Source organism: Empidonax traillii, unplaced genomic scaffold (assembly GCF_003031625.1).
Source record: "Empidonax traillii isolate 1590-97213 ecotype Southwest subspecies unplaced genomic scaffold, ASM303162v1 scaffold1020:size208104, whole genome shotgun sequence".
NCBI lineage: Eukaryota > Metazoa > Chordata > Aves > Passeriformes > Tyrannidae > Empidonax > Empidonax traillii.
Genome location: NW_020956213.1, coordinates 82,813 through 109,871, shown reverse-complemented (window position 1 = coordinate 109,871; position 27,059 = coordinate 82,813). Strand labels below are relative to the sequence as shown.

Here is a 27,059-nt window from a genome sequence, read left to right as displayed (position 1 = left end):
CTCTCTAAAATTCAAGAACTGACTTTACTTTTGACAACTTGACCAACAAAAGCCTGTTCTTATGTTACTGGACTATTACTGCATTGGCTTAACCTTGGACATGTGGAAGTAAGTATGCTGAGAGAATAAAGCTTTTGCAATTTGAAGGACATGTTGTTTGTTAATAAGCCTGTTAAAAAAAAAAAAAAAGCTGTTAAACAAGTAGTTCTTGTTTATTTTTTCAAAAGGGGTGCTGCTCTAACTCAGAGGTTGTGCTCTCAAGCTGGAAAGACTGCATCACCAAAGGGAGGACCATACTTTTCTTCTCTTTACCTTCACAACAGCTCAGCCTCCCAGTGCCTCAGCCACGACACCAGCTGCACGGCAGGTGTGAACATGACACGTGGCCAAGCAGAAGGGGGATGACCTATCCCAAGCCGGACGCCAATCAAGCGCGAACTGGGTTCCTGATACAGATTTTCACAAGATCACAGACAACTTTTAACCTCACACCGAGCCCCACGTTCTCCCACGTACGATACCGCCCCTCCTAAGGACACCAAGCCCCAGGCTCCCCTCCCAGCTGAAGCTCTGCAGGCCCGGACCGGCGCCCCCGCCTCAGTCGGGCATCACACCGAGCCCGCTGCCCTCGCACCGCTCCCTGCCCGGGGGGCCGCCAACCCCCGCAGCTGAACCCCCTGCTCTTCCTCTGGCCCTGCCGAATGCTCACTGTGTCTTTATCGGCCAAGCCCTGGCGCCGCTTTCCTCCCTCCGTGGGGGCGGCGGCCTTCGTCCCCTCGGAGCGCTTATCCCTGGCTTCCTCCGCCGCGCCAGGAGCCGGGCACGGAGCGGCCCCGGGGCCCTTCCCGCGCGGCCCGGCCGTGACGCAGCGCGGGCGGAGCCGGCGGTAACGGCGGTACCGGAGGTACCGGCGCCATGGCGGGGGCGGCTCCGGCGGAGGGGCCGGGGCCTCGGGGCCGGGGTGGCCGCCGCGGCCGCCGCGGCCGCCGCCCTCGGGGCTGCCGACGGGCCCTTCTGGGCCTGGGACGGTGCTGCGGCCCGAGGGCAGTGCGGTGCGGTGGGGAGGGGAGGGGGCAGCTTTGCCCGGCTTCTGCCAGTGGAAACGTGGGGCTTGGTGAGCTCTCCCTGAAAAGATCCCAGCCCTGGTCCGTGCCCGGCCTGTTTTAGATAAATAATAGTAATAATAATAATAATAAAGGGTGGCTGCGTTATTGCAGGATTTGCTCTGGCCTCCTGTCCCTGACAGTGAAACGGAGGGGAGAGGAAAAGACAAATTAAGGTGAAGGTCTGAATGATATTTTATGGGCGTTTTAGATTATTTATTTTTAATTTCTTTTTAATAGAAGAGAGGTACTCCTGGTGGCAGCTAATACGGGTTCCCGATAGGAACTGGTGCCCTTGCTCAGTGCCAATACCCATATAAATATCTCTCCTTGAAGCCATAAATGCAGAAATTATGTACTGTGAAGATCTATTCTGCCACCTAATTAAAGAGGAAAAAATCTTTTTAATTTAATGGAATATTTTTTATTTGTTGTAGTACTTCATTTTCAGACAGTTTCTTGTCTGTTTCATTATTGAGGAAGCATGACTTTTTGGTTTGGTTTTTTTTACTAAGAAGCATTTTCTTCATTCTTAGCATGGGCAGTTCTTGCAAATTTTTCAGTTGAAATATGTGCTTCTGAATCAGTCTGTCTTTCTGTTTAGATTAATGTGGAAATAACATTAATGCTTAGAGCGTACTAACATTGCTACAGAATTCACGTGTTCCTCCCCTCCCCGCCTCCAAGGATTTTGCTAGTTGTAAGGACTGGAGCTCTTGGTTGTGCTTGAAGTAGCATCAGTTTCTCTGCAAGCTCAGAGATTAGACAGAACATTTATATATAAACTGGTATCTTTTGCTTCAATGTGTCTTGTCATCAGTTCAGTAGATATAGCCACTCTGAAATACAGTATCCTGGCACTATGAAAATAGAGCAGTTCTTCCCCTCAGTTTTCCCAGGTTGGTTCTGGTCGAGAGTTCCTTTCATCATATGGATAGATTAAACTTGTATTGCAAACCTTAACGGCTTGTTTACAGATGCCCTGCTATTGTCTCTCTGTGCCGATGGGTATGTTTTAATAATTTTCTTTGTCTCATGTGCTTTCTTGATACAAGGATTCTTTTTTTTGTGTTTGTTCTAGATGGCGTTGTCAGACTCGGTCACTACTTGTCTTTCTCAGCCTGTGCATTATGCAATTTGCAAACTTGGGTTTGAGAAGAAAGATACGTATGATATTAACAATATTTTATCTGGAAACGGTGAAATATGTTGGCAAGCTGTTACAGAGCACGTGTGTTACCTTGAATCAGGTTGGTGTTTATCTGCTGTAGTAGTAATGATACATTTAAGACTGATGCAGAATTTCAGTACATGATAGCAATTGTAGCTTAGTTACATTTTGTTACAGTACAGTATTAGCTTTTCTGCTGATTTAGAGTATGTACAGTTAATATCTAGAAAGAGCTTTTTTATTTGGCTTTTGCTGGCTCCTAAGGTTTGTGTAATCTGTAGCTGCTGCTTTACCTTCATCTTGGTTCCCAGTTTAATGTGCCTGTAACGTAAGGGTTCGACTCTGCTTCTTTCCAACCTCGTAGTGTCCTTCTTCTGTGTTTTTATATTCCTTTTGCAGTAAATTTAAAACACTCAGGGGCCATCAGTATTCCTACTGTTGCTTCTGGTTTTGTTTCCCCAACTCTAGCTTGTACAGAAGTATACCATTTGGTTTCTTTTCTGTATGTAGAATAAAGTTGTTTTTTAAGCAAAAAAAAAGCATTTACACCTTGATGAACTCACTGAATTTTAGTTTGCCAAATTACATCATGCAAGCTCTGTTATTAATTTCCAGAGGTGGTAAAAGGGTACATATTTCTGCCTCAAAGACTATCTTTCAGTAAATTACAAGAATTTATTTTCCTATAAAAAGTGTCCCACCAAAAAGAAGCAGTGATACCACTCTGTAACGTACCATATCCACCTGCATTCTTTAAAGGGTGTAAGTGGTGCAACTTGACTTATCCTGCTGAGCCTGCTCTATCTTCCAACTTGATTGTGTGGAATTTCTGTAGAAATTCTAGTAGGTTCTTCCCATTTCAACAAAAGCAGATCAGTAATGATTCTATTTACTTCCACATTTTCTTGTGTTTAGACTTTGTTGGTTTTTCTAATTTTGTTTGGTTGGTTTTGTTTTGTTTGGAGAAGGTGCTCAGTCTTACCGGACTGCACTGCAGTTTTACTTTTCAATATCTATGTTCTAGACATTAATTGTAGTGAATTAGTTGTGCTAGAAAAGTCTGGATAAAATTTTCTGTGCTAAATACGTACACCACCTGTAGCAGGTTTCATTCCTTATGAGTTTTAAAATATTGGACCTTTGGGAAGATTGGTACACTAATCACCTTCTCTTTTTCAATTTAAGATCAAAGTGTGGATTATATCAAAAGCATACGATCATTAGGACCTGTATGTGAATCTGTTAATGTGCACTTCAAATCTCTGACCAAGGAGCAATTCATAATTCAGTATGCGTCGTGGTTTCACTGGACAAACTGCACAGAGGTAGAGAAATTTCTGTTAACAATTCGTATTTTGGCACACGAACCCTTTGTGGAAGTTTAATGTAAGAACAAAGAAGAGATATCCACGAACCAAAATGTTTAGAATTTGTAACTAATTGTATGTCTCTGTTATGTGGTTGCTTATAGTTTCCCTGACTTTGTAATTATATTTTATATTAGAGAACATGAGTTGCTTTGGGCCTGTCCTAACGTAAGATCACAGGATTTTTATTTTCTAATAATCTGTGCCTAGTACCAAGCTTTACCTTATACAGTTATTGTGGATAATTTTTATATATGTAGGGCACTAGTTATCAAGTGGTGCTCTAGGGAAATTTCTCCCCAGGTGTCTATATTTTTATCTCCTTGGCACAGTTTTCTTTCTACATTTGTATAGCAACTATCACGAAGGAATATGTAGGTTTCTCTGTGCTTTTGAAAATTTGATTTTTCCTTCTGAATATTTAACACAACATTCTTCCTCTCTCCAATCATACAGGTATTTCTTGAAGTATTTGATGTTTTACAATATGCACAAACTACAGAAGTTGCTCTCAGCTTAATGAAACTAACATCATGCTTGGAACGAGCCTTGGGTGATGTAAGTGCCAAGCTGTGGAGTCTATTACAGATTTGGCTTTATAAGACTGGAATGAGCTCTTGGATTTAATTGCATATTGAAAAAGTGAGATTAGCCTGTACTGTAGTAGTACACTAATAGCCCAGGTGCATTTTGAGTCACACAGAGGTCCTGTTCTGGATCCAGTTTTGCTAGGAAAAGCATCAGCTCCTTCACCTGTGCTGGTACAGTTCCTTCCACAAAAGATCTGATGCTGTAGTAACTTCTCTGAGGAGTGGTATGCAGTTGGAAAAAATTGCCTTCTAAATAGCTTTTTTCCTAGGGAGAAGGGAGCAACGGGTATCCCAAGAGTGTTTGCTACTGGGCTTTATTAGGCCCAGATATGTTAAAATAGCTGGGTGTTAAATATCTGTGAGGAGCTCTGGAGAAGGAAATAACAGAGAAAGAGCAAGCGGCTAACTCACAAATAAATCTGCCCAAGAAGGGGGCTTGGTAAATTTGAAGTAACAAAAGATTACCAAAAATTGGAAAAAACTGTCAGGGAGAATACAAAGAACTGAAGGCGTGATAGCAATTGAAAACAGAGATGCTGAGATGGCCCAACAAGGGCAGACCTAGTTTCAGGAACGGCCTGAATCAGAAGACAAACCACAAGTCTCCTCCCTTTAACACTGACAGACCCTGTAGATTTCTAGGGTAATAATGAAATATCGTGTCCATGGTAGAGTTTATTCCCATAATTACATGTAGAGTGTCCCTGGTGGTGCAGTGGCTAAACCACAGCATTGTCAACGCTGAGATCTGGGTTCGATTCCCGGTTAGGACACTCCCCGGGCAGATGGAGCTCGTTAGCCCTGTAAGGCAATCCATCTACATCCTGAGGACCTCGCTGCCACCGTCCAAGCGTGCTTGGCCCCGGGAGATGAACCTCTGGATTAAAGGGTGGGCTCAGTTCCGCGCACACTGTGTCTCACCTAAAAAATCCAATGCGCAGGCTGGAAGGTGGAAAGACCTTCCCCGGTTCTTCGTTCGCGAAGAGACTGGCCATTATATTAATTACATGTTCTTGTTGTGCTTAATGTTTTTTGTGGTTTGGGTTTTTTTTTTTTTGGAAGAGAAGAGCAGTACATGTACAGACACTGTGAAAAGCTTAACTATGGAAGCATTAAGTAGGATATTCATTCCTTTCTGATATGTTGCCTAAATTTTAATTTGTCATGAAATTACAGAACTTAAAGCTTTTTAAAGGACTTGGTGTGTTTTGTTTGATTAGTGTTTTTACAATAATGAAAATGGTTACTGGGTGAAATAGTCAAGTTATGTTTGAAATACAAAGAAGTATACTAAATTGTTTATGTTATCTGTTTTGCTTTTTTTTTTTTTTTTTTAAATAGGTATATTTACTTAAGGGTAACGATTGCCCTTTCCTTCTAAGAGACTTGGTTGCATCTGAGCATCTAGCAGTCATCTTTGGACAAGCTGTAGTAAGTGCCTACTTCTGAAATAAGTAATAAATACTGATCTGGTTCTCTTCCTGCCAAATGTCAGTTTTCCAAGTGTAGCCTTTGCTTGTACTGAAGAAGAGTTTGCAAATTTTATATATTGTAGATTTATTTTCGTTTTATACATGTTACACTCTGGGGGTATATGATTTTAAAAAAAAAGTTAATATTGTAAAAGAAATAGTTTTAAAAACAAGGTCGTAAGTTTTTATTTCCCTTCCTGTATGAAAAACCAACATAAGTAAAATTTCACTATCTGGCAGGCCATGAGCAGAGTTCATCTGCCTCATTCAGAGTTGCACTACTTGAAAATACACATCCTGCATTGGCTGTTTCTAATAAGCTGTGTTCCTCTTACCACCAGTATAGTCAGATGCTTTATAACATTTAGCATATAAAAATTTTTCAGAATAGAGAAAACTAATTTGAAAACAAACAAACAAACAACAACAAAAAAACCCCACCCAAACAAACAAAAACCCCCACAAAATTCTGATGACATACACTCTAGTCTAAACAGAGTAGGTGGATCTTCCACATACAGTCTTACAAGAGCATGTTCTTTGTTAGAACAAAACATTAGGTGTGAACTGCGTAAGCCTGTGTTGTTAGCCAGTCTAGTAGTGTTACAAAGATTATTTGAATTTTGATGGCATATGGAATATTTAAATTCTTACAACTAAAAAATAAACCAAAGTTTCCCATTTTGTTTGATAGTGATCTGGAAATACAGCTTTGAATGCAAATTCTATCTTTTTATGTTAATTTGCATTAAATTATGTGGATTTATACTACAAGAAGTAAGAGCTATACTTTATGTCATTTGTTTGCCTGTCATAACTGCTTGGAATGTCCAATAAATAGTTTTGTTTGTCCTGTATTTTATTCTATAGCCTGTACAAATAAGCTGAAAAATTTCCTTTCAGAGAAGGTTGGGAATTGCAAATAGTGAGTTTCTGTTACTGTGACAAGCTGTAGCCAGTCATCTTGACAGTAGATATTGTAGTTTCTCAATAACTTCTGAAGTTTTCTGTTGGGGAAAGATAATAAAAGTAAGAAAGGTAATAAAAAATAGATTTCTTCATGCAGTAATTACTTTGTTTATTAATTAGATGAATGTACTGAGGATATTCATTGGATCTCCATATGGTCTAAATCTTCGTAATGTTTTGTGGCATGGATTTGCATCCCCACAAGAAATTCCTGCCAAGTAAGTTACCAAAAAAAAATTTCATTTTCTTACCAGTCAGACTTGCAAGTTCTTGAAAAGTGGTAAAACTTGCTTCTCTCATGGGAAAAAAAAAAAATAGTCCCAAAGGCCTCGGTAGTTTTTTTACTGTTAAGTTAAGCAAGAAAGTTTAACTTTTTTTTGGAAGTTCTGTCAGGGCAGCGAGGAATAACTTGGAACAAAAGACTGGGGTAGACGGAGAAGCAACAGCAGCCAACAGAGAATACAGTGATGCTTTTTTCCTAATTCTAGTCTTTAATTTTTTTTCATACTTGTGAATGCAGTTAGTTATTAAGTGCCCCTACTCATGTGGGGAGTGTTGGCTTTGGGTGTTCTTTGAAAGAGTGAAAAAAATGCTTTGCCCCTAATTCAGAAGTGTTGATTCTTTATAAAAGATTTCTTTGTATAGGCTATTCTAATATATTGTGTTATTCTCCCTAGATATTGTGCTATGCTGCTTTTTTTAACTGCAGGATTGGGTCAGTTGTTGCAGACTTACCTTTTGCAAACTAAATGCATTTTACTACATCGACCTTATGTGGTCTTCGTTAGCTTAGAGGAGCTTGATGTATTTCCAGGCAAGTATTTAAATATTAGTAAGTTTTTTATTATCTTATATTTGCTATTGTTTGGTTGCCAGAAGCGCTGTTGAAAATAATGCATTTTCCAGAGTTCCAGGATTAAATCTTAACTGAGACACCTGTATATACTGTCATAAGATGAACCGGTCATGCTTGTAGGACAGCTTTTTAATATGTAGGCAGTTAAGTTGGCTATTGAATCAAAAAATACTGTGTTCTAAAATAATTGTAATATGTTGAAACGTGAAGCATGACTGCTTCTGAAAGACTTCAACTGTATATTCCATTTTTTTTTTATTATGAGAGTTCATTTCATGTAACAGTCATTTAGTTTGCCTTTACAAAACCTAATTTCTTCCAGAAACAATGGGTTGCAGCTGCAAGGGTCCCCAGCTGGAGTGCCCTGAGTCTTACAGGGAAGATGGTGTTGAAACAAAGTAAAGGATGGTGACAAATCTTCAGTATACTAAGGCTTTTCTCAGGGAAGCACTTGAAGTCAGATTAAAACCATCTCATCTCCCTATCTGCAGACCTTATTTTGTTTATTCCTACTTAAATTTTTAAGTCAACAACAGCATATGGGAAATCTTGGTGTCAGTGGTGGTCATGGTCAATTTGTGCTATATATTCAGTTTGCTAGTGGAACATCTGTCCATGGAACTGAGACAGGGCTTTTGGGAACCAAATGAAGCTGATAACATCTCAATAATATTGTAGTATAAATGCTATAGCTGTTGATTTGCTTTGCGAAAACACCAACTGCAATCAAGTCCCGCTTACCATTTTAAGCTTTCTTTTGGATAAGGCATTTAAAATGTGAATGCATAAGTGTGAGTTTCATTACATGGTAGCATGGAAGTATGAAGTGTTAATTTACTATGCTACATGTCAACACATAAAATTGATAAAGTAGGAACAATGTGCTCATGTTCAAACATTCGTACTACTGTACTGATTTTGACTGGATAGAAATGATTCATTTATATTACACTTTTTAAAAGTATTTGAAGTAGGTAGACAACAACTCCACAGAAGCTGGGTCCAGTTGCTGTGTAGTGTTTTAATCTCAATAAAAAGCAAACATGACTTTTTAACTGTTTTTACTCTGTAATTTTATATTATCACCACAGATGCAATCTTAAATACTCAAATTCTAATCCTAAATATGGCTACTGTTGAACTTGCATCATTAAAATAAATTGGATAACTTTTAAGTCTCCCTTTACAAATGTTGAAACAATAATTTATTTTCAGTGAAATATTAAGAATGCATTAGTAAACTAGAGATTATATGTAGTTTTTCAATGTTGTTTTTGTTAACTTTTAGATCTTAATAATGAAACACTTTCCATAGCTGAAGAGCTTGTAGAACTGTCCAGTTTTGTATTAAAAACAATGTTGCCATTTTGGATTGCTGCTTTAACAGCTTTCAAGCAAAGCAGGTAAGTCAAATTTTTTAAATTATTTTTTAATAGAATATATTCTATATAGAATAATATATTCTATATTTATATATCTGCATTCACGGATTCCAAAGCTTTTTACTTAGTCTGTTACATAACGATGTATTGTTATGCATTGTTACAGTGATCCCTCAGAAAATTTCTCAACTTTCCACTTTGTTTTGTGCCAAATAAGGTTATAAACTATATTTTGAACCTTAAAAAGAACTGTTCAAGATGTAGCAGCAAAGGAGAGATTTACAAAGCAAGGGAAATAAACCTCCGCATATTAACATTTGAATTTTTAAAAAAAGTTTTTGTTTTTGTTTTTGTTTTTTCTCTTCCATGCTTCACCTTTCTGTAAGTTATTCTAGCCTCTGAGCTTGTATTCAGTGGTCAGTTTATGTTTGGCACAGGTAGTCACTCGTTTGTTTACAAAGTGCATTACAAGGGAATTTTAGTCCAGGTCATTTGGCCTGAGACTGTAAGTCTGAAATGGCTCAATGGAGAAAAAACCTGGACATTTCTGTTAATTTTTCAGATATGCTGACAGTGTGATTCTCTTACTTCCTCAGCTGGAAGCTGGACTTAGATTGCTCTTCACTACAACTAATAAATGTCCAAATCGTTTGCTAACAGCTGAGGTAAAATTTCTGTCTCAAGTCAATTATGATTTAGTGCTTACAATACTTGCAAAATAGTTATTCTAGAAGCATGGTATCTGTAAACATTTACAGATTTACCCCCCCAAAATTTCACAGATTAACCCTCCAAAAAATTTCAGTCAATTGTAGAAAATTATTTAAAAATTTCCAGTTGAGATTTATGAATGCCTTTAATTTTTTTTAAATGTCCGCCAGTAAAAAGAACTGAAAAAGTAGTTGAAGGTTAGTGTTCAGAAACAGTAGTTTAGGGTGGAAAGTAGACCATGATATATTTATTTTAAAAGACTCAGCTCAAAATCCCAAAGTCCCTTTTTTCATTCATAAGGGGCCTTTTTTTGCTATTCGTGCACCTCTGGTATATCATGCAAATGAATAAATAGAAGTTTGATATACATGTCTAATTATTTGATTTTGTTTGAAAATCAAGTAATATTAATTGTCTTTTGTTCTAGTCTTCTGCTTTCTACACCACTTTTGATGAGGTACTGTGATTTTTATTTTTTTTTAAATTTAATATATATCAATATCAGAATTTAAGCACGTGCATGTTTCCTGTTACTACAGTCCAGAATGCACTTTCTTGTGTTGGATAAGACATTACTTCTAACTTTTTTCAAAATAAAAAATAATAGACCGTAAACATTTTAAATTTTGAATCATCCAGAAAAAATCAAAATTAATACATATTGTAATAAGTAGAATATTTTCTTCTAAATGTTTTTAGCTTGAAATTCTTCACAGAAACAAACATTCTGTCATTTTTCCTAGATTCAGTTATTCAAAATAAATACAAATAAATATTGCAAGCAGAAATCCTCAATTTTACGAGTCGTTTGAGTTACCTCAGATTGTCAGTAGTAATTAGGGACCTTGATTCTAGAGTGGCAGAGGTAATTGCATAAAATTAGGAAAACTAATTACTTTAGTTGATGTTTCTTCTTTGATTATTTGGCTTTCAATAATATAGTAAGATTCTATTCAAATTACTTTTTTTTAGATGCTAGCAAAGCATTTGGATAATGAAGAAGTCAACCAGCTACCTATAGTTCTTGAAGAGCCTGCCATGGCAAGTATTTTGAAAGTTTTCTGTGGTTTTTTTCTTTTTATTTTTTTTCCTTGTTGCTTTTGTTTGTTTGTTTTTTATGATCATGTCTAATATTTATTTATTTCATATAGCTTATATCCAGCATCTTAGAACCAGAAGCTTGTTAGCCTTTTTCATTGGGAATGATGCAAGGTAGTATTTCACAAGGTATCCTGAGTTAGGATATAGGACTAGCTTTCTTTCTAAAATATAGATGTCTTGGAGATACTTTTCTTTAGACTTCTGAAGTTCAGCGAAATGGAGCAGAAGAAGAACTGATGCTTCATGAAGGAAAATTTCAAACTTGCTTCTGATTGCTTCTGGGACGCATCTTCTACTATCTGGGCAGATGGCAGAAAAATATAGCTCAAACCTGCAGAGCACATTCTGCACCTTTCTACCCAAACAGATAGTGAACAGGAAAACTAGGGGTGTTGAATTTAGAGATCTTTTGAGAGTGCAGAGGAAATCTGAGGTTACTGTCCTATTGCCAGAGGCAGTGGGGTTGTGGAAGGCTTGGGACACAAAGGAAGGAAGTCTGTTGTTAGCTATCAGAATATGTATGTTAGTTTTGAATTTCCTCAGAAGCTACCAAGGTGGATGAGTTGCACCTTTTTTTTTTTTTTTTTTTTTTTTTTTTTTTTTTTTTTTTTTTTTTTTTTTTTTTTTTTTTTTTTTTTTTTTTTTTTTTTTTTATTACAAGTATAGTTTGCATTGTTTTTGTGTTGTTTTTTTTTTTTATATCTGAAAGCCCCTTTCCTATAGACGTGATCACATACCTGTCTTTCAGGGATATTATGTACACTGGATATATTCAATTCTGTGTGAATACACATAGAATACAATTCTGTACACTTGATGTATGTTTCCACAGGAATTTCTTTGGGATTTCTTGAACCACCAGGAGGGTCCACGTGTAAGAGATCGTTTAAGCCATGGAGAAATCAATCTAGAAGCATTTCCCAGAGAAGTAGCCAATCAGATAGTTGCATTTGCAATTACTCTTCTCTATAGATTCTCAGATGAGAATATGTTTTCTCTTAAGGTAGGAATCAGTATTATGTTCTCAGAAGATTTTTTTTCAGTTGTTTTGGATACCAAATATGATTTTAGAGAGTTTGACTGAATCTTTCTTGAGAGCTGCTTTTTGTGGAAATGAAGTATTCATCAAAGTAAAAATTTGTGAAGTATGTTTTTGCCTAGTTTTGTAGTGAAATAAGTACAGAAAGTTTTCCAAAAGATTACCCTTTCTTGATGTGCCTAATTTGTTGGCTTAACCAGTCCTTATTCATGTGGTTAATCCATAAATTATAGTGATTCCACTTAATTTTGTCACATTGTATTGATACCTAGCCTCTTTATCTGCTGAATTATCCAAAAGATATGTATAACAGCTGTAGCACACCCACTGAGGTATGTATTTATTGAGGTTTTCTTTTTCCAAGACATTGTAAATAATGGTGGCTTGCTAATGTTGTTTGTATCCATACTTATACTGTGAATTTGTAAACACTTTTTGTCTAGCAATATGTTTCTCAACACTAGTGATTATTATATTTACTCTCCCCAGTTTCCTGTTTATATTTGGTATTACTTCTTTCAATACCATAAGCAACCTGTGAGATAAATCTTTCGCTCATTAGTTGCAGCTCTTTTTAGTTTCTCAAGAAGTATTGCATGCTGCTGCATTATGAGAATACCTGGTTGCTTTTCTGTCAGCTGCTGTCAGGTTTCATAGGTAAAATGTGTGAAATTAGGCTTTAACCACTCACTGTGCTGATTACTTCTTTCAGCCCTCACATATTTGGAAGTCTTTACTGATGTCAGTGCAATAGGTGGCTTGCATAAAATGAGGACTAAGTCTGGGTCTGTGTATAATTATTGTGTGTTGTCTGTGATTTTGTAAATCAGGAACACACGGTCATAAAACCACTGATGAACTGTGCAAGTTGCTACCAATCTCGATTTCATCCAATTTCCCGTCTCAAGAAACAGGTAGGTACTCACATTTGTGAAAGCATTTTGGTCATTTAAATGTGAATCCTTAAAATTAGTGTAATTGTTTTCTTCGTGCTTTGATTGTCCTAAAAAGAGTTAAAATCTTACATATTTTTAGTGTTTTTTGCTATATCTTTTAAAATTAAAGGAAATTACAGTTGCTAAAATGAGATATAACTATGCACACTCCTGTTGATGCAATTGATACTGTGTTTGTTTTCTAGATCACTGAATAGGTTTATTTGTACCTGAATGTTTGCTGTTCTGTAGTTTTCCTAATTTCCTTATGCTTTCTTATGTCAGGACCACTGCTTGGTCATGTCTTCAGGAATCTTGGATTAGGCTATTGCTAAGGTTGGCCTGTCTGTCAAAGGCTACACTTTACAAGACATTTTTCATATGTTTTTGAGGTGCTGGAATGTATGAGGAGCATTCACTTATGGTCCGAATTGCCAACAGTGCCTGAGGAACAAGTTCAAACAATTAAAGGGTATGTATATGCTATATAAGATAGTTCTCAAAATAGTTATGAAGAATGGGATTTGAGATGGTGAAATGTCTCCCCAAATCCTTTACTTAGAAAGATGGTAGATGCCAGAGGGGTTGTGAGATGACCCCTTTGTTCTCTTTAGCCTAATCTGTGCTTTGCCCATCAGTACAGGTCCTGTAAAAACTATAAACAGTGTGCTAATTTGAAGGGAGTGAGAAGATACGTGAAACACAGAAGTGTTAGTGGCTCCATATTCTGTTTCTGAAGAAAAGGTCACCATATGTAAAACAGAAAATAATACCTTATTTTGAAAAGGACTTGGTAACCAAAATAGTGGAAGACTTGATATAAGATACTAGTTAGAAAAAGAGTGTAACATTCTCTTGTTATTTGAAAAGGAGGAAGTCACTAATAATATCACTGGAGGAAATTGTACTTGTTTAGAGCTGAGAGATGAGAAATAATAAGTACTACACAGTTTTATCATCTCAAATGTTAATTGTTTTCTTTTTTCAAGTTTGGAAGAAAACACTGAAGCTAGTACTTTAATTTTGATGATATCTGAAATTACATCTCAGTTGCTGCAATATGTGCCTCTGAATTGCTGTAGTTCAGATGATCCAATCAATAGTGTCCTAACAGAGAGGTGAGTTTGATGTCCTCTTGGTTCTCGCTGTCAGCTTCTACATACATAAGAAGTCTCAAACTTAAGTTACTCACTTCTGAGTAAACTGAAAAAACTATTGTTTTCAGAGCAATGCTTGAAATGTTGTATGCACTTTTCTATTGTTGCTGCTGATCTAATATGAAAATTTTAGGATTGCAGCTGAGCATCATCTTCAAAATTAAGAGGGGATATTGTAGATTTGGGAATTACAGTAGAGATTTTACTTGGAAATTAACATGAAAAAATAACCACTTTATTTTTCAGGCTGGGAAAGCAAAATAATTTAAATATTTATGTACTGACTAGATTAGGTTGGTTTTAATCTGTTTTGTGTGCTAAAATTGCATCAGAAATTTGATTTAATGTGCTTGATGTCACAGCTGTGTGTGGCATTCAAAATGGTAATACACCACTAAATAATTAGGCTTTTACATGCTTTAATATCAATATTCAGAAATAGAAGATATCTTGTAATATGTGGTGTCAGACTTGGACAATTATGTCTACTTGGAATGATGTTCAAAACAATTTGACTTTTGATTTCCACTCTGAAGGGAGCCTACAGATTCCCATGACTGCATGAATTTGTTGGAACAAAACACTCGTAATCAAACCCATTAGGCATGAGCAGGATAGTGCCAAGAGGATTTTACCTGCTGCTTTACTTACATAACATGTGGGCCTGCTTTTTCCTGCCCACCAATCTTCAATTTTTCTCATTTATGAAAAAGAAGCCTAACTACTAAAGTCATAAACTTTATTTTGGAGTTTTCTGCCTCCATCACTTTTGGTCATTGATGTTTTGCTGTCTCAGAGGTAATTTGAGCATGAGGGAGATTAGGAAACACTTTTATAAAAACAGTGTTTAAAGTGATATGTGACACATCAGTGTAGTAGATTAGAATAGGACAGCAGGAATGTATTTGTGTGATTTAACAAAACATGATCTGGTGTGGTGTTGATTAAAAAAATGGTCTCACCACCTGCATTTTACAAAATGTTAAGTCTGCTGCTTGTTTTGCCCAGAAGAAGGACCACACACTAATGGGAGTACTAATTAATACCATTTGTTTCAGTGAGTCTTATTATGGTGCATGCTAATTCATTATGAGTTGAACTATGGTGGGAGGCTTCAACCACAACCCTACTGTGATTTGATGTGTTCAGTATATCATTTCAGGCAGGCAGTTTTGTTTGTTGTGGTTTTGTTTCTTTGATCTGAAATGGGAAACATATTCATCACCAGCAGCTTTGCATTTATAGTCAGTAAAGTGATAAAGAACATAATCACTACCCCTGCTACACAGATCCTTGCTTTTTTTCAGTCATGAGGTAAGGGCAGTTTGTTTCCAGGTTTTCTGGGTTAAAACATTGAGTCAAACCGCACTGAATATGAAATGTGTCTCATGTTAAATCCATCTAATGAAAGACTGACATTGAAAATCCCTTCCTGTTTTGGAGGCTGTTGACTGAACTTTGTGATACGCGTATTGGCACCCTTTACTCTCCACGACCTGTTCTGGAAATAGTGGTGATACTCCGCAAAATAAGCACGCAGTGCCATCAAGTGTCTAAACAAGTTATTGCCAGCGCTGAGGTGAGATACACACAGTGGGTGAACAAGACTCTGCGTTCTCGTCAGAGGCATAACTATCTACGGATGTTGAACAGGTTGGCTGATAGTTTTCCTTTACTTTGTGGTTAGGCTGAGAGAGAGTGGCTGCACGCTGCTGTTGCTGGCTTTCAGTAGTTTGTCTTAGAAGGTTAAAGTCAGCGGTGTTCATATGTTCCCATTAACCATTTCAGAGTTAAGTGTCAAACCAGACTTCTGTTAATCAGCAATATTGAACTAAAAAGAAAATCTCAAACTGGAGAATAAGTTAGTGGGTATTTTTAGCATTGCTAGATTACATTGCTGTAAATTACAGGCTTTCAAATTAAATATCATTTAAATGTTACTGTTCTTTTATAGATGCTAGCTTTTCCTGTTTATTAAACATATAAATGCCATTCAGAATTTATCTGAACGCAATAGGTTTAACTGATTTAAAGACTTTATCTACTTTAGTTTGCTACTTTTTATAATTATACCCAAATCAGCATCCTTATATATAAATATATATCTATGCATAGATTGTTTAATATTTAATAATTTTTGTTCCTATTCATAAGTGCTTTCCTGAGTTTTATGAATCTGCTTTAAAAACTGGGAAAACTCTAAATTTTGTATTATTGGCCAGGTTATGTTCCTAAAAATGTTAACCATATTATTTAAGAAACAGGTTAAACGGAAACTGATGATACATTTTGCAGTTCAGTTGAAATCTTATTTATTCTATGGAATAATGAGTGCCCATGAGTTTTTTCTTTGGAATCTTAATTATATGCATTTCATTTTTTTTTCTTTTTTGGAGATTTCATCATTTATAGTCTTCATTTCTTGTTCTGGGATTTGCACTGCTTTTTGCTGAAAGACATTTCATAGTCCTTTTTTTTTTTTTCCCCACTCTGCAATATTCAGCTATTTAAGATGGGTGCAGAAGTCTGAAGAATTCTTCTATGTCAGTGATTTATTTTTAATTTGGTTTTTGTTTATTTTATTTTATTTTTTTTTTATTTCTAGCATTAAATTTTTGTCTCCAGTGTTGCGACTCATCTTAATATTGATTACTGTGGAAGTAGTCAATGTTCATGCCATTTGTAAGAAGAATCCTTTTGATTATCAGCAGTATCTAAAGTGAGTATCTAAACTTACTTTATAAAAATAGGAATTGTATATATTCCTTTTTGATCTGTAATACAAATCCTGTAGAGATTTTCTATCATTAATCATAATTATACCTCAGACAATGTTCACTCAAGAACTAAAATAACTTAGCTGAAAATATATGGTCTAGTTATTCACATTTTTAATTTTTTTTAGACTGCCCCTTAGTATAGATAGGAAACAATCATACACTCAAATAATAGTACCTAAAAGCTGTATTTAGGATGTTGGTGATTTTACTCTGTGTGTCAATTAATAGCGGGTTCAGTATCATATACACTGTGAAACATTTGACTGAGAAAAGAAAGGAAGCCATTTTGGGAAAATTCTATCACCTTTTTTGTCACTCTATTCTTTCTATGGCAGTGTTAATTGCAGTTCTGAAAATCTTTGCATCCTACTGTGAGAGTGAGGGAGTGGTTCTTTTCCAGAAGTAGAACAAGCCTGAATATATTGGTCATCTTGAGGGAGATTTGGATATTTGAAGATGTTAGCAGCTTTAAATCAGGCATTGAGATTTTTTTCTTTCCTTTTTTTTTTTTTTATTCTTTTTTTTTTTCTTTTTAAATCCTTTGAAGAGTTTTTCTTCTTTGGTGTTATTTCTCATAGGTTTTTGAAGTTAGTGTTGCAGTACACTGAAAACTTGGTAACATACACAAGCCCTGAGAAAAACAAGTGGGATGAAACCATGGAACTTACAAACAAGGCTTTGATAAAAATAAGAAAAATCAGTGACAGAAAGCTAATGTTAATGCATCTAGCTACATGAATTAAATGGGCTTAAGACTGTTTGGACATCGTAATATCTAAAGACTTCTGGAGTCCTCATATTTGAGAAGTCTAATTCAAAGACAAACTTCATCAGCCATTGTCAAAGTTTGGATGCAAAATGTAGTCTTTTTATTAGAAAGTAGCTGTTGATACTGGAGATGATCAAGCTTTCACAGAATGAATTGTTTACTGAATGCACTGGAAAAGGTTTACTGTGAACTAAATCAGGATGATGCAAGTTCTACTGTAAGTTTATTTTGTGTTATGTACATTGGGGCTTTTTTTTTTGTAGTTTTCTATTGTACTGAAAAATAGCTAAATAAAGAGTGTGAATAAAAGATCTGAGATTTTTAAATTCAGAAAGTATTTTTTTACTTTTTAATACACTGGATTTATGTCAGACACTGTTCAACAGGTTAGGAAATGATGAGCATAGAATAGCACTCGTTGGCACCTATCGTTCTTGGTATTAGTTCTAAACAGTGTCAGATCTTGCATTGAGGTAGAGCTGATAACACAAATTGTTTATATGCCAGAATTTAAAGAATACAAGGTGGAATAACTTTTGCACAACAGGTGTGTAATTTTTTTTAATTGCTTCTGCTCATTACCAATACGTATTTAGTTAGTCAGTTGATGAACACTCACATGCACATGCTCACAGACACATATTCATTGTGGTTCAGAAAGTTATCCTCTTTTTGCGCACAACATTGATTTGAATAATTTATTTTTTTAAAATACATTCTCCCCCTTTTTCATCACCAAAGAATAGAATTTCAAAAACAGAATCACAGAAGACCACCAATGTCTATCCATTTGCTTTCTCCTATGGAGAGTGAAACCAGAGAGTACTGTCTAGAGAATATTTGTCTCTACAGAGGATTAGAGATTCAAGTTACATTTTAATAAGCTTCTTTGCAATGTTTCTTGACTGGAAATCACAGTGAGAGTTTAGTTTATTTGGTGTGGGGGATTGATATATGCTATGATCATATTGCTTCCTTTATGTTACTCTTGAAATATATCATGTGTGTTTGAAATTTAGCTATGTCACTTTTTTATTGCTAGGATACCTAAAGGGTGTGAAGAAGTTTGAACTAGATAAAAAAAGATTAAGAATAGGGAATAATGAATGAAATGCAGTGTATGAGCCACAGTCTAAAATGTCAGTTGGGAAATATTAAAACCTCAGTTGGCAAATATTAAATATATTTATGGAGGCTTATACACTTTAATTTTGCTCAGATATGTTAACTTCAGCTAGGTGTGGCTTGGTAGTGACATTTATGATGACATTTGCTTTGATGGTGGTAAGTATTGTAAGGGGGTGGGTGATAAGTATTGTAAGGCAAACATTATTTAAGATTTACATATTGATTGTATGAAAGAGATCAAGAAATTAAAACACAGTCATGTTTTAGAAACACATAAATGGCTGACATGCTTTCTCCTTTTGGAAGTACGTTCATCTACTGAAAAGCACCTTTATAGACCATAGGTGTATATTTTCAACAGCATAAGTTCTCCTTTTGTTCTTATATTTAAACTTTGCTAAAATTATCTTGCATGCTGTTCTCTTCATATACTTTTACCTAAGGGAGCACATTGACAGTTTCTTCTTTTGTAATTAGTGCTGTAGCTGTGATTTTCTGCTCTAAGTCCGCAGTAAGAAACGTGATGGACCTTTGGCAGTTTTGTCAAAGATGCTTTTCCAGTTTGTTTTCCTACCTCTGAAGATCTCTGATGGGAACACTGCTGCCATCTATTGTTGAATGAACCTTGAACAGGCTGGGACAATCCAGTTATTTATTCTGACTTAATGCTGTCATTTGCCAGTAGGGCTTATGGCTTATGGATTCTTCCTGCTGTTAAAAGACTTGTGGAATACAGCTGTAGAGTAAGTGTATATCCTACAATGCACATTAAAGAACAAAGGGCAAGAGATATGGTAGAGGTCATTGGGTTTGTTCTTTATCAGTTACTTACTTTTCCACTTCGCTTACTCATCTTTGCCATCTCTCTCTTTGGAGTCATTTTTGAGGTTCAAGTTATTGGAAAGAGTCTTAGCTTCAAACACTCAGTATTCCTGAGAACAAAACAAGCTTGGAATAACCTAAGACATACAGTGGGTACATGCATGAGTAAAGCTGAGAAAACACATCACATTTAAGTGTTCTGATTTTGTTGTCCGAAAGTGTTGCAGTGGATCTGCAGTATATAAGAAGGACAGAAGTTTTTACTGTTGTTTAGGTGAACATGCTTTCAAAATGGCTTTTTTGTAGTCTTTTTGCTAACTCCCTTTCTTCTTCCCAAGTACCCCCTCAAGTTATCTCTACTAAGGAATGTCTGAGGAGATAACTGGAAGTTTTCTCATTGGCTTTGTTAGCTCCTTGTCTATTGGTTGTTAACCCTTTCTTACCACTGGTGGGTTTGTAAGACCCCCCTGAACTGTTGATTGGTTGTTCTGTGATCCCCTCAAAACCTATGTATATCCCTTTCCATGAACAATAAACTCTCTTTTGCTCGTCCTCTCCTGTCATCTCTGTGGGCTCCATGGGGACCTCATGGTGGGGGGCAGGGAGGGACTACTTTCCCCTCCAGGTAATGGGCTAAAAACTCCAGCTCCTAGAGCCCTCCCTTTCCCAATTCACCGTCGCACTAAAAGAAATTAATTCAGGATCTGAGCTGTCCAAAACTGTATAGTCATCCATTAGGCATTCAAGTAGTTGTTCAGTCTTTTTTCAAATTCTGGAAATTTCAGATATCTGGAATTGTACCAAACAATATTTTCTTGCAAGTGTGGCATTTCATCCAGGTATTACTTGGATCTGCTTTAATTGTTGGCCTTGCTCCCTGAGATCTGTGTTTTCCTTGAGGTATTCACTAAGTGAATCTATATAGACATAGATGTGGAATCTCCAGCATCCCCTGAGGAAAGTTGTTGAAATATTTTATTTACCTGGGTAATGGTCATGAGGGAGTGATGGTTCCTGTCAGTTCTTGTGAGTTCAGTTAAACAATTTATATGTGTGTATTAGTTAAAAATAACTGAGAATTTTTTTCCAATAATTCTTGGTCTTAAAAGCTAATGTTAGGCATCCCAACTCAAAAGAATTTACAACAGAAGTTTGGAAAATGTGGAAGGAAATCAGGTATTCATCTTCATGGCTATTGGAATTCATTGGAATTTCTTTGCGTGTTTTTGAATGTCCCATCTAAATAGAAAGAGGAGTATCTCTAATCATTTTAGCTTTTCAGTAATGAGATGTAGTTCCTCTGCCTGCCTTCCATCTCAAAGAGAGTTTTCAGGTGGGAGATTTTTTTAAATAATAAGAAATAGAATGCTCCTAATTCAAATTGGCATGGATATAGTTTTCAAGTAAAGGTAGAAATCTTTTGTTGCTTATAATAGACCTAGTGAAAATTAGTGCTGTAGGAAGTTCTCTGAATCCATTGTCCCCAATCATTATGTGAATGGTTTTATTCAGTATGCATAAATATTTGAAGAAAAGCCAATCTCTGAAATAATTACATTGTAGTTGTGTGAACATTATGATTTTTGGTACCTTCTAGGGAGCATCAGGATCAACTAGAAGTTTACTGAGGCAGGCACTGCACAAATACAATGAAACATCTACTATGGTAGGCATCTGTGTGTGGAAACAAAGCTTGTCCATTATGTTCTTTCTGTCATTCTCTAGTTGGTGCTCTCCACAATGATGGGGTTAGAAACAGAACCATGTGTTCTTATATAAAAGTGTGACACCACTGGCTAAAAGTAATTAAAATCTTGTTGAAGTTGTCATCACTATTGCATAATAAAGAAATGTTTACGTAAGAGATAGAGCAACAAATTTGATTTACTTTATCTTTTAATAATTTCCATCTAGCTGTTTTGAAGCAGCCTGATGGCCTTTGAAGTGAACACATGGTGGCAGTGTTTGGTAATTCAAAATAGCACTCCATGCTGACATTTGCTTTCTTATCTCTTTTCTTAGGATGTGTATAAAGAAATCAAGTTTTCCTTTGATTTCATCAGCTTTGTTTATATGTCTCTCTAATTGTGTCTTCTCGTGAAACTTTTTTCTCTGTCATTTGTTTTAGATCTCTTTTGGAGAAACTGAACATCTCTGAAAAAAGGAAGTTTTGCAAAGGTTTTAATAATTATGTGGAGGTTCATCACATTTACCATACTACTTGCTAAGGACTTCTTGAATTTGCCAGAGGTCCATCAGCTCCCCCTCTCCTTACTCAGTTTCAGAGAATGAGTTCTTTGAATTTAAAAAGTTATCTATTTGAACAAATTATTGTTTTACAAAACATAAGTATCCAGATTGTCCTTTATTAATTGCTGTGACACACACAAAAAAAATTTTGTCTCAAAAATAATATATACCTTTTGCACAAGAATAATAATTTACAAGAAATGTGTTTATTGAGCAGATTGCACTAAGGTCTCAGTCATATTGCTGTGGTAATGCTTTTTCAATCTGTTGAAACTAAAATGTGCTATTCATGTGCCGCCCTGCAAAGGAGATCTAGCTGAGCATTGCTTGTTGGGTGGCCTTTGAAAACCTTGTTCGCAGTAGCACTTTCAAACCATGCAGAGAGGTTGCAGCTAAAAAGGTTTTCATTCACATGAATTGATTTTTGTACACTGTGAAATCTTGTGTAGAAATGTTGGAACATCCCCAGAAGAGCTTGTTTTTGCTTTACAGTACATGAGTGCATCTGCTCCATGTATGGTGTATCACCTTTTCTTCATAAACTAGTCTGCAGATGCAGAGCAGATTCCTGGCTGGTGCAAACTATTCCTGTCCCATCTTCAGTTTAGATCCTTTACTCTTCTAAGGATCTTCCCCATGCTCTTTGGGTTTCCTTTGAAGAGTGTTGGTTTCTATCTGTGCATCTTGTGCAGACTGGAAGAAAGAGCTGTGTAGTTCTGATTAAATTCCTGTATAGCAAAGCCTAATCTACTGATTTACTTTGTAGGGAAGTGGGGAACATGTGGGACTTCAGAGCTACAAACAAAATTCTTATTTTTTAACATTTTTGCTTTTGAGGAAGACCTTTGCCTAGAACTAAGTTTTCATTTTGAGGCTTTTCTTGGGCAGTGCTATAGGTCAGAACACCCGATTTTTTCTTTTCAATAATTTTCAAGGATAAATGGAGACCTATCATTTAAGAAGTCTTTTAGGCCATATAGATATTCAGATATAAATTGAAAGGAAAATGCCAGTTGTTTGTCTTCCCTGGGCCCCAGCCAATAGGATGTAAATACGGGTAGTGAATACTGTGTGATATCAAACTGGCATTTTCTCTGAAGGTGAGAATCCAAGACAATATATACAAGTAAGGGCAATGGCCTTGCCTACCAAAAGGAGTCCATGTCTTCTGGCATTCTCCACTGAAACTTCTCTGTTCCTCTCCCATATATATGAATCTCACAATTTCTCTAAAAAAAAAACCACAACAAAACAAACAAACAAACAAAAACCCCCCAAAACCAAAGCAAAATAAAGAAAGAACAACAAAAAAACCCAAAACAAACTGTAGTAGAACCAGCCAGTGCCAGTTTGTTTTCCTTGTTTTCTTTTCTCTGTAAGGGATTAGTTGTAGTAACAGATTTCATGTGCCAGAAAGTGGGTGAACATTAACCATTTTGTCATGAACTGATCCTTCCCACAGCCCTGCAAAATTTGAAATGCAGGAATGGTTATTCATTAACATTTCTTTGTGTCTACAGGAAGTACATTTACTATGTAAACATGTTTTATATAGAACATACAGCTGTTTTGAACAAGCACTCAATGAAACATAAGAATACAGTGCCTACACTGCCACTGCAGAAACTCTGATACCACAGCATTGTGTTTTGGAAAAGTGAACACACAAAGGCTTTGCCCAGAAAAATAATGGTGGAAGTTTCCTTGGAAAAAAAAAAATAATTCTTTAAATTGTTTGATTGGTTTTTATCTGAAACGTATCTGGACACTGAACTAATGACATGCAGTCAATATTTAGATGTGAGGTGGGTAGGGATGTGTTTCTTTGTGCTGATTTTAGTAGAGATCCCATCAAAGAAAGAAAACTCAAGCACCATCAGCTAGTCCATTTTTCATAGACTGTGAAGTATACTGCCACCAGAAAAAGACTTACTGTGTGCAGAAAATGGGATGAGAATAGCTAGAAGAACCATAGTGTGCTTGTCCTGATAATGTCAGTCTCAAATCTGTGAGGAACTCTCCCTGTAATACTTTTTCCTTGTGTCAGATGTGTAGAGGCACTCCACTGGCTGATCTTCACATTAAGAGTGTTTTGTGGAATTGAGATATTTTCTGAAAAGGTGAGTAATAAGTCTGCTTCTTAGAAACAGCAGTCAGGGTGTTTTTGCTGGGCTATTTGTTGTCTCTAGGCAGCTGAAGCTGTTTTGCCCCCTCAGAACTGAAGGATGGGGCATTTATCATGGTACTTCTCAAACTGGCTGTACACTGTGGGCGCCACTGTGGCAAAGTTACCATTGCTAAGGAACCACAGGGCCAAGAAGCATAGATGTGCTGTGGAAAGGGTTTTTGTACAGCAGGGTTTATGGACAGCTCTCCACTGCATACAGGATGGATGTTGAGGTACCAAGTTAGCATTTGGACGATGAGTTTGTGTTTGACCTTTAGGTGAGAGTCGCAGAATCATTACAGTTGGAAAAGACCTCTCTGATCACTGAGTCCAACTGTTAACCTAACACCACCTTGTTAACCAACTGTTAACCGAACACAAAACCATATCCTTGAGTGCTGCATCTACACATTTTTTGAACAATTCCAGGGATGGTGATTTCACCACTTCACCAGGCAGCCAGTTACAATGCCTTACCACCATTTTGTTGAATAAATTCTTCCTCATATCCAACCTAAACCTCCCCTGATGCAACTTGAGGCCAATTTCCTCTTGTCCTATTACTTGTTACTTGGGAGAAAACACTGACCCTTACCTGACTACAACTTCCTTTCAGGTAGTTGTGGAGAGCAATAAGGTCCCTCCTAATACTCCCTGCTCAGCAAAGCCCATGATAGGAGAAGGGAGCCTTGGTTGTCTAACCAGTCCTACATGCACATTATTAAATGTTAAGGAAGGGGAGGGTTTCCAATAGTTTTAATGGGAAAATAATATTGCTCTTAAACTGGCAGGATAATACAATGATAGGAGATGACAATTAGCTGAGCTCATAAATTTTGGACGAATGGCATCTGTGTAAAAGCGGAAGGTTAATTCTACACAGTTGATTTAAAAAAAACTAACCAAAAAAAAAGCTGCAGTTGACCCTTCAGGATATAATGCACTTGTGTCAACATGGACTCTGCCCAAACATTGTTCTGCTGTGGAAGCAGCTGGATGCCCTGCCCTCAGGTTTATATAGCGCCAAAGGAAAGGGGTAGGGAGAGATGAGGTGAGGGAAGAGGGAGGAGAAAAAGAGGCAGGAGGGAAGATAAAGAAAACCCAGCTCACCTCTTCAACACCACACTCTGAACTGAAAATATCCTGTGGCTGACCCTTTCAGCACTCATTTCTTGATATTTAGGAACCTGTATCAGCAGAGAAAGTGCATCTGCCTCAGAGTCACAGGCATTGTTACAAGCAAGCAATTTTTCTGTTTCCTTTACAAATATTTTTCTTCGGGAGGCTGGGCAGTGATGGCGAAAGGGGTAGGGGAGAGAGTAATAGCTATTTCTGTCTTGCCTGTAATATTCAAGGTCTAATTTACAGTATTCCATTTCATAGTAGCATGATGGTGTAATTTTAATGGTGTATTAACACTGAAGTCTGGAATATTTATTTGGTTGAAAATGCATGTGATACTAAATACATCTCTGGGGAGATGACTGTGGGATGATTACAGAACTGATGGCCATCAAATTGATAGCATTTCTCTGTCCTCCTGAGTCTTCTGCTGTAAAAGTGGGACAGGGTGTTTTCTGGTTAAGAGTAATGGTCTCTGTGCTATCCTTGGGGGTAGATGTGGCCCAGCACCTGCGCTCTGGATCCAGGATATAGAGCTTCTACATAATTATCTTCCAGTTTGCTGTTAAATTTCTATTCAAATTAATCAGTAGTTGCTTGACATGAGGAATCACATTGTGAGCTTTAAAGCTTTACCACACACCATTGTTTATTTATTTACAATCTGTTATTCATGCTAGAAATACTGGCCAATTTAACCTGATTTGTAACCTTTCTTTTTTTTTTTTTTCCTTCTTGGCTGAAGTCTCCTATGTGATTTGCATGTGTATAAAGCTGAGGGGGTGGTGTGGGAGTGGGGAGGGGAGAGGGTGGAGGGGGGGGTGTTATTGTTGGGCTCTTTTTTTTTTTTTTTTTTTTTAATCTGTACCAAGTAATATCAGATAGTGCCCAATAGAGATTCTTAGCATTCCTTACTTCAAAGCAGGTGAATGTACTGAAGCGAGAGAGACATAACTGATCTCAGGAAAGAGTAACCACATATGCAAATACATATGCTTGATTCATGGAGTTTTGTTTAACATGGATTGTGTCAAAGCTATGCTATGGATATTTTGAGAGTTTGTTTTCATTAACATTCAAGCAAGGTGCAGTCCTGTCTGTGGGAAAGAAAGAAGCGAGATGGAGGGAGCCCTGCAGCCCGGCATCTGCAGCATGATGATCTGTGGCTGTGAATTCTGCAGGCTCATGGCAAAAAGGGTGTGAACACTTTTTGGTGGTCATGTATGTCAGTGGATCTGTGATGGTGGGGATTCACAACAGCCTTGCTGGATGGCAGGGATTGCAGCTGGTAGCAATCAAGAGGAAGCTATCATTTCCTTTTGACTTTTACAAACTGGCCTAATATAAGTTCTATTTATTCAGGTGTTTTTATACACATTTTCCAAAGATTCTGAGTTTGACCTTTGTGTATGTAGCTTCCCCTCCAATTAGTGAAAACCATTTAAAAATGCCAAGGATGGGACTAGAAGGGACCTCCTAGGTGCTGTATGCTGCTGGTACAGTCAAACAGATTGCAGACTATCTTTTTCAGCTCTATCAAGTACCAGAAATAATTTGTCTCTCCTACTTATCTGTTTGCTGTACTGCCGTACCAGAACCTTGTTCAGGTTGCTTAGAAACCCTCCTCTAGTATCCAAGTTTTTTTTCACAGCCCATTCATATTAATTTGTTAGTGTGACAGTATTGTCCCCTAGTTGGGTAGCTCTTCTCTCTCTCTAATGTTTGCACGTCACTTTGATGTATTTGTAGTAAGGAACTGTGTCCTTTATCAGACTTCATATTTTCATGTTAAACAAGCCCAGCTTTTTTAGTGTCCACTCATAAAAAAGGTCTGTTATTTCATGGACATACCCAGTAACCTTTCCCTGCACCTGTTCTTGTTTTAGTTCCTCATCCATAGGACCAGTCTGGCCTAACCCTCTCAGTCTGGCAGAGAAGGTTGCACCACCATCTAGCATAACAGCAGAATTACATGCCTGCCTGCCTGCCTACACTGGCTTTACTTCATGTGCTGTGCACTAGGACATCTACCTTTGCAAAATCTCCTGTTGATGGGTCCTGGTCATTCTGTGATCAGGTTTCCTTAAGTAGGCTTTCCTTAAGTAGGCATGCAGAGTTTGTCTGGGTTTGTTTTTTGTTTTGTTTTGTTTTTATTTTGTTTCTTCTTC

At 36.9% G+C, this 27,059-nt stretch overlaps 2 protein-coding genes across 4 annotated transcripts in view; one reads left to right on the top strand and one right to left on the bottom strand.

The window, feature by feature from the left end:
- The window catches only part of TCTE3 (t-complex-associated-testis-expressed 3), a 5,990-nt gene extending 4,547 nt beyond the window's left edge, over nt 1-1,443 (bottom strand). Inside the window, exons 1-2 of the mRNA XM_027904198.1 lie at nt 1,374-1,443; nt 710-1,158 (exon numbers count right to left, since the gene is read on the bottom strand). Coding sequence (XP_027759999.1) covers nt 710-1,158; nt 1,374-1,443 — 519 coding nt within the window. The remainder of the gene's footprint in view (nt 1-709; nt 1,159-1,373) is intronic.
- Nucleotides 862-17,728, top strand: ERMARD (ER membrane associated RNA degradation). Of its 3 annotated transcripts, none has more exons than XM_027904203.1 (18): nt 862-904; nt 2,185-2,353; nt 3,460-3,599; nt 4,098-4,199; nt 5,573-5,662; nt 6,793-6,890; nt 7,350-7,486; nt 8,817-8,931; nt 9,473-9,575; nt 10,049-10,078; nt 10,594-10,662; nt 11,555-11,725; nt 12,592-12,675; nt 13,089-13,168; nt 13,686-13,814; nt 15,297-15,506; nt 16,459-16,572; nt 17,212-17,728. In XM_027904203.1, the coding sequence occupies exons 2-18, from the start codon at nt 2,185-2,187 to the stop codon at nt 17,369-17,371; spliced, it is 2,001 nt and encodes a 666-aa protein (XP_027760004.1). In that variant the 5' UTR covers nt 862-904; the 3' UTR covers nt 17,372-17,728. The 3 variants fall into 3 exon arrangements, with proteins under 3 accessions (XP_027760004.1, XP_027760006.1, XP_027760005.1); XM_027904205.1 differs by having other exon boundaries at nt 875-895; XM_027904204.1 differs by lacking the exon at nt 862-904 and adding an exon at nt 1,062-1,272 and having other exon boundaries at nt 2,183-2,353.
- The last annotated feature ends 9,331 nt before the right edge of the window (nt 17,729-27,059 follow it).

What these genes read in the sequence shown, in the direction of transcription:
- ERMARD (XM_027904203.1), top strand. Translation starts at nt 2,185, where the DNA reads ATGGCGTTGTCAGACTCGGTCACTACTTGTCTTTCTCAGCCTGTGCAT. An exon ending in TGGAACGAGCCTTGGGTGAT is followed by an intron (nt 4,200 to 5,572) that starts GTAAGTGCCAAG and finishes TTTTTTAAATAG; the next exon opens with GTATATTTACTTAAGGGTAA. An exon ending in GGAGCTTGATGTATTTCCAG is followed by an intron (nt 7,487 to 8,816) that starts GCAAGTATTTAA and finishes GTTAACTTTTAG; the next exon opens with ATCTTAATAATGAAACACTT.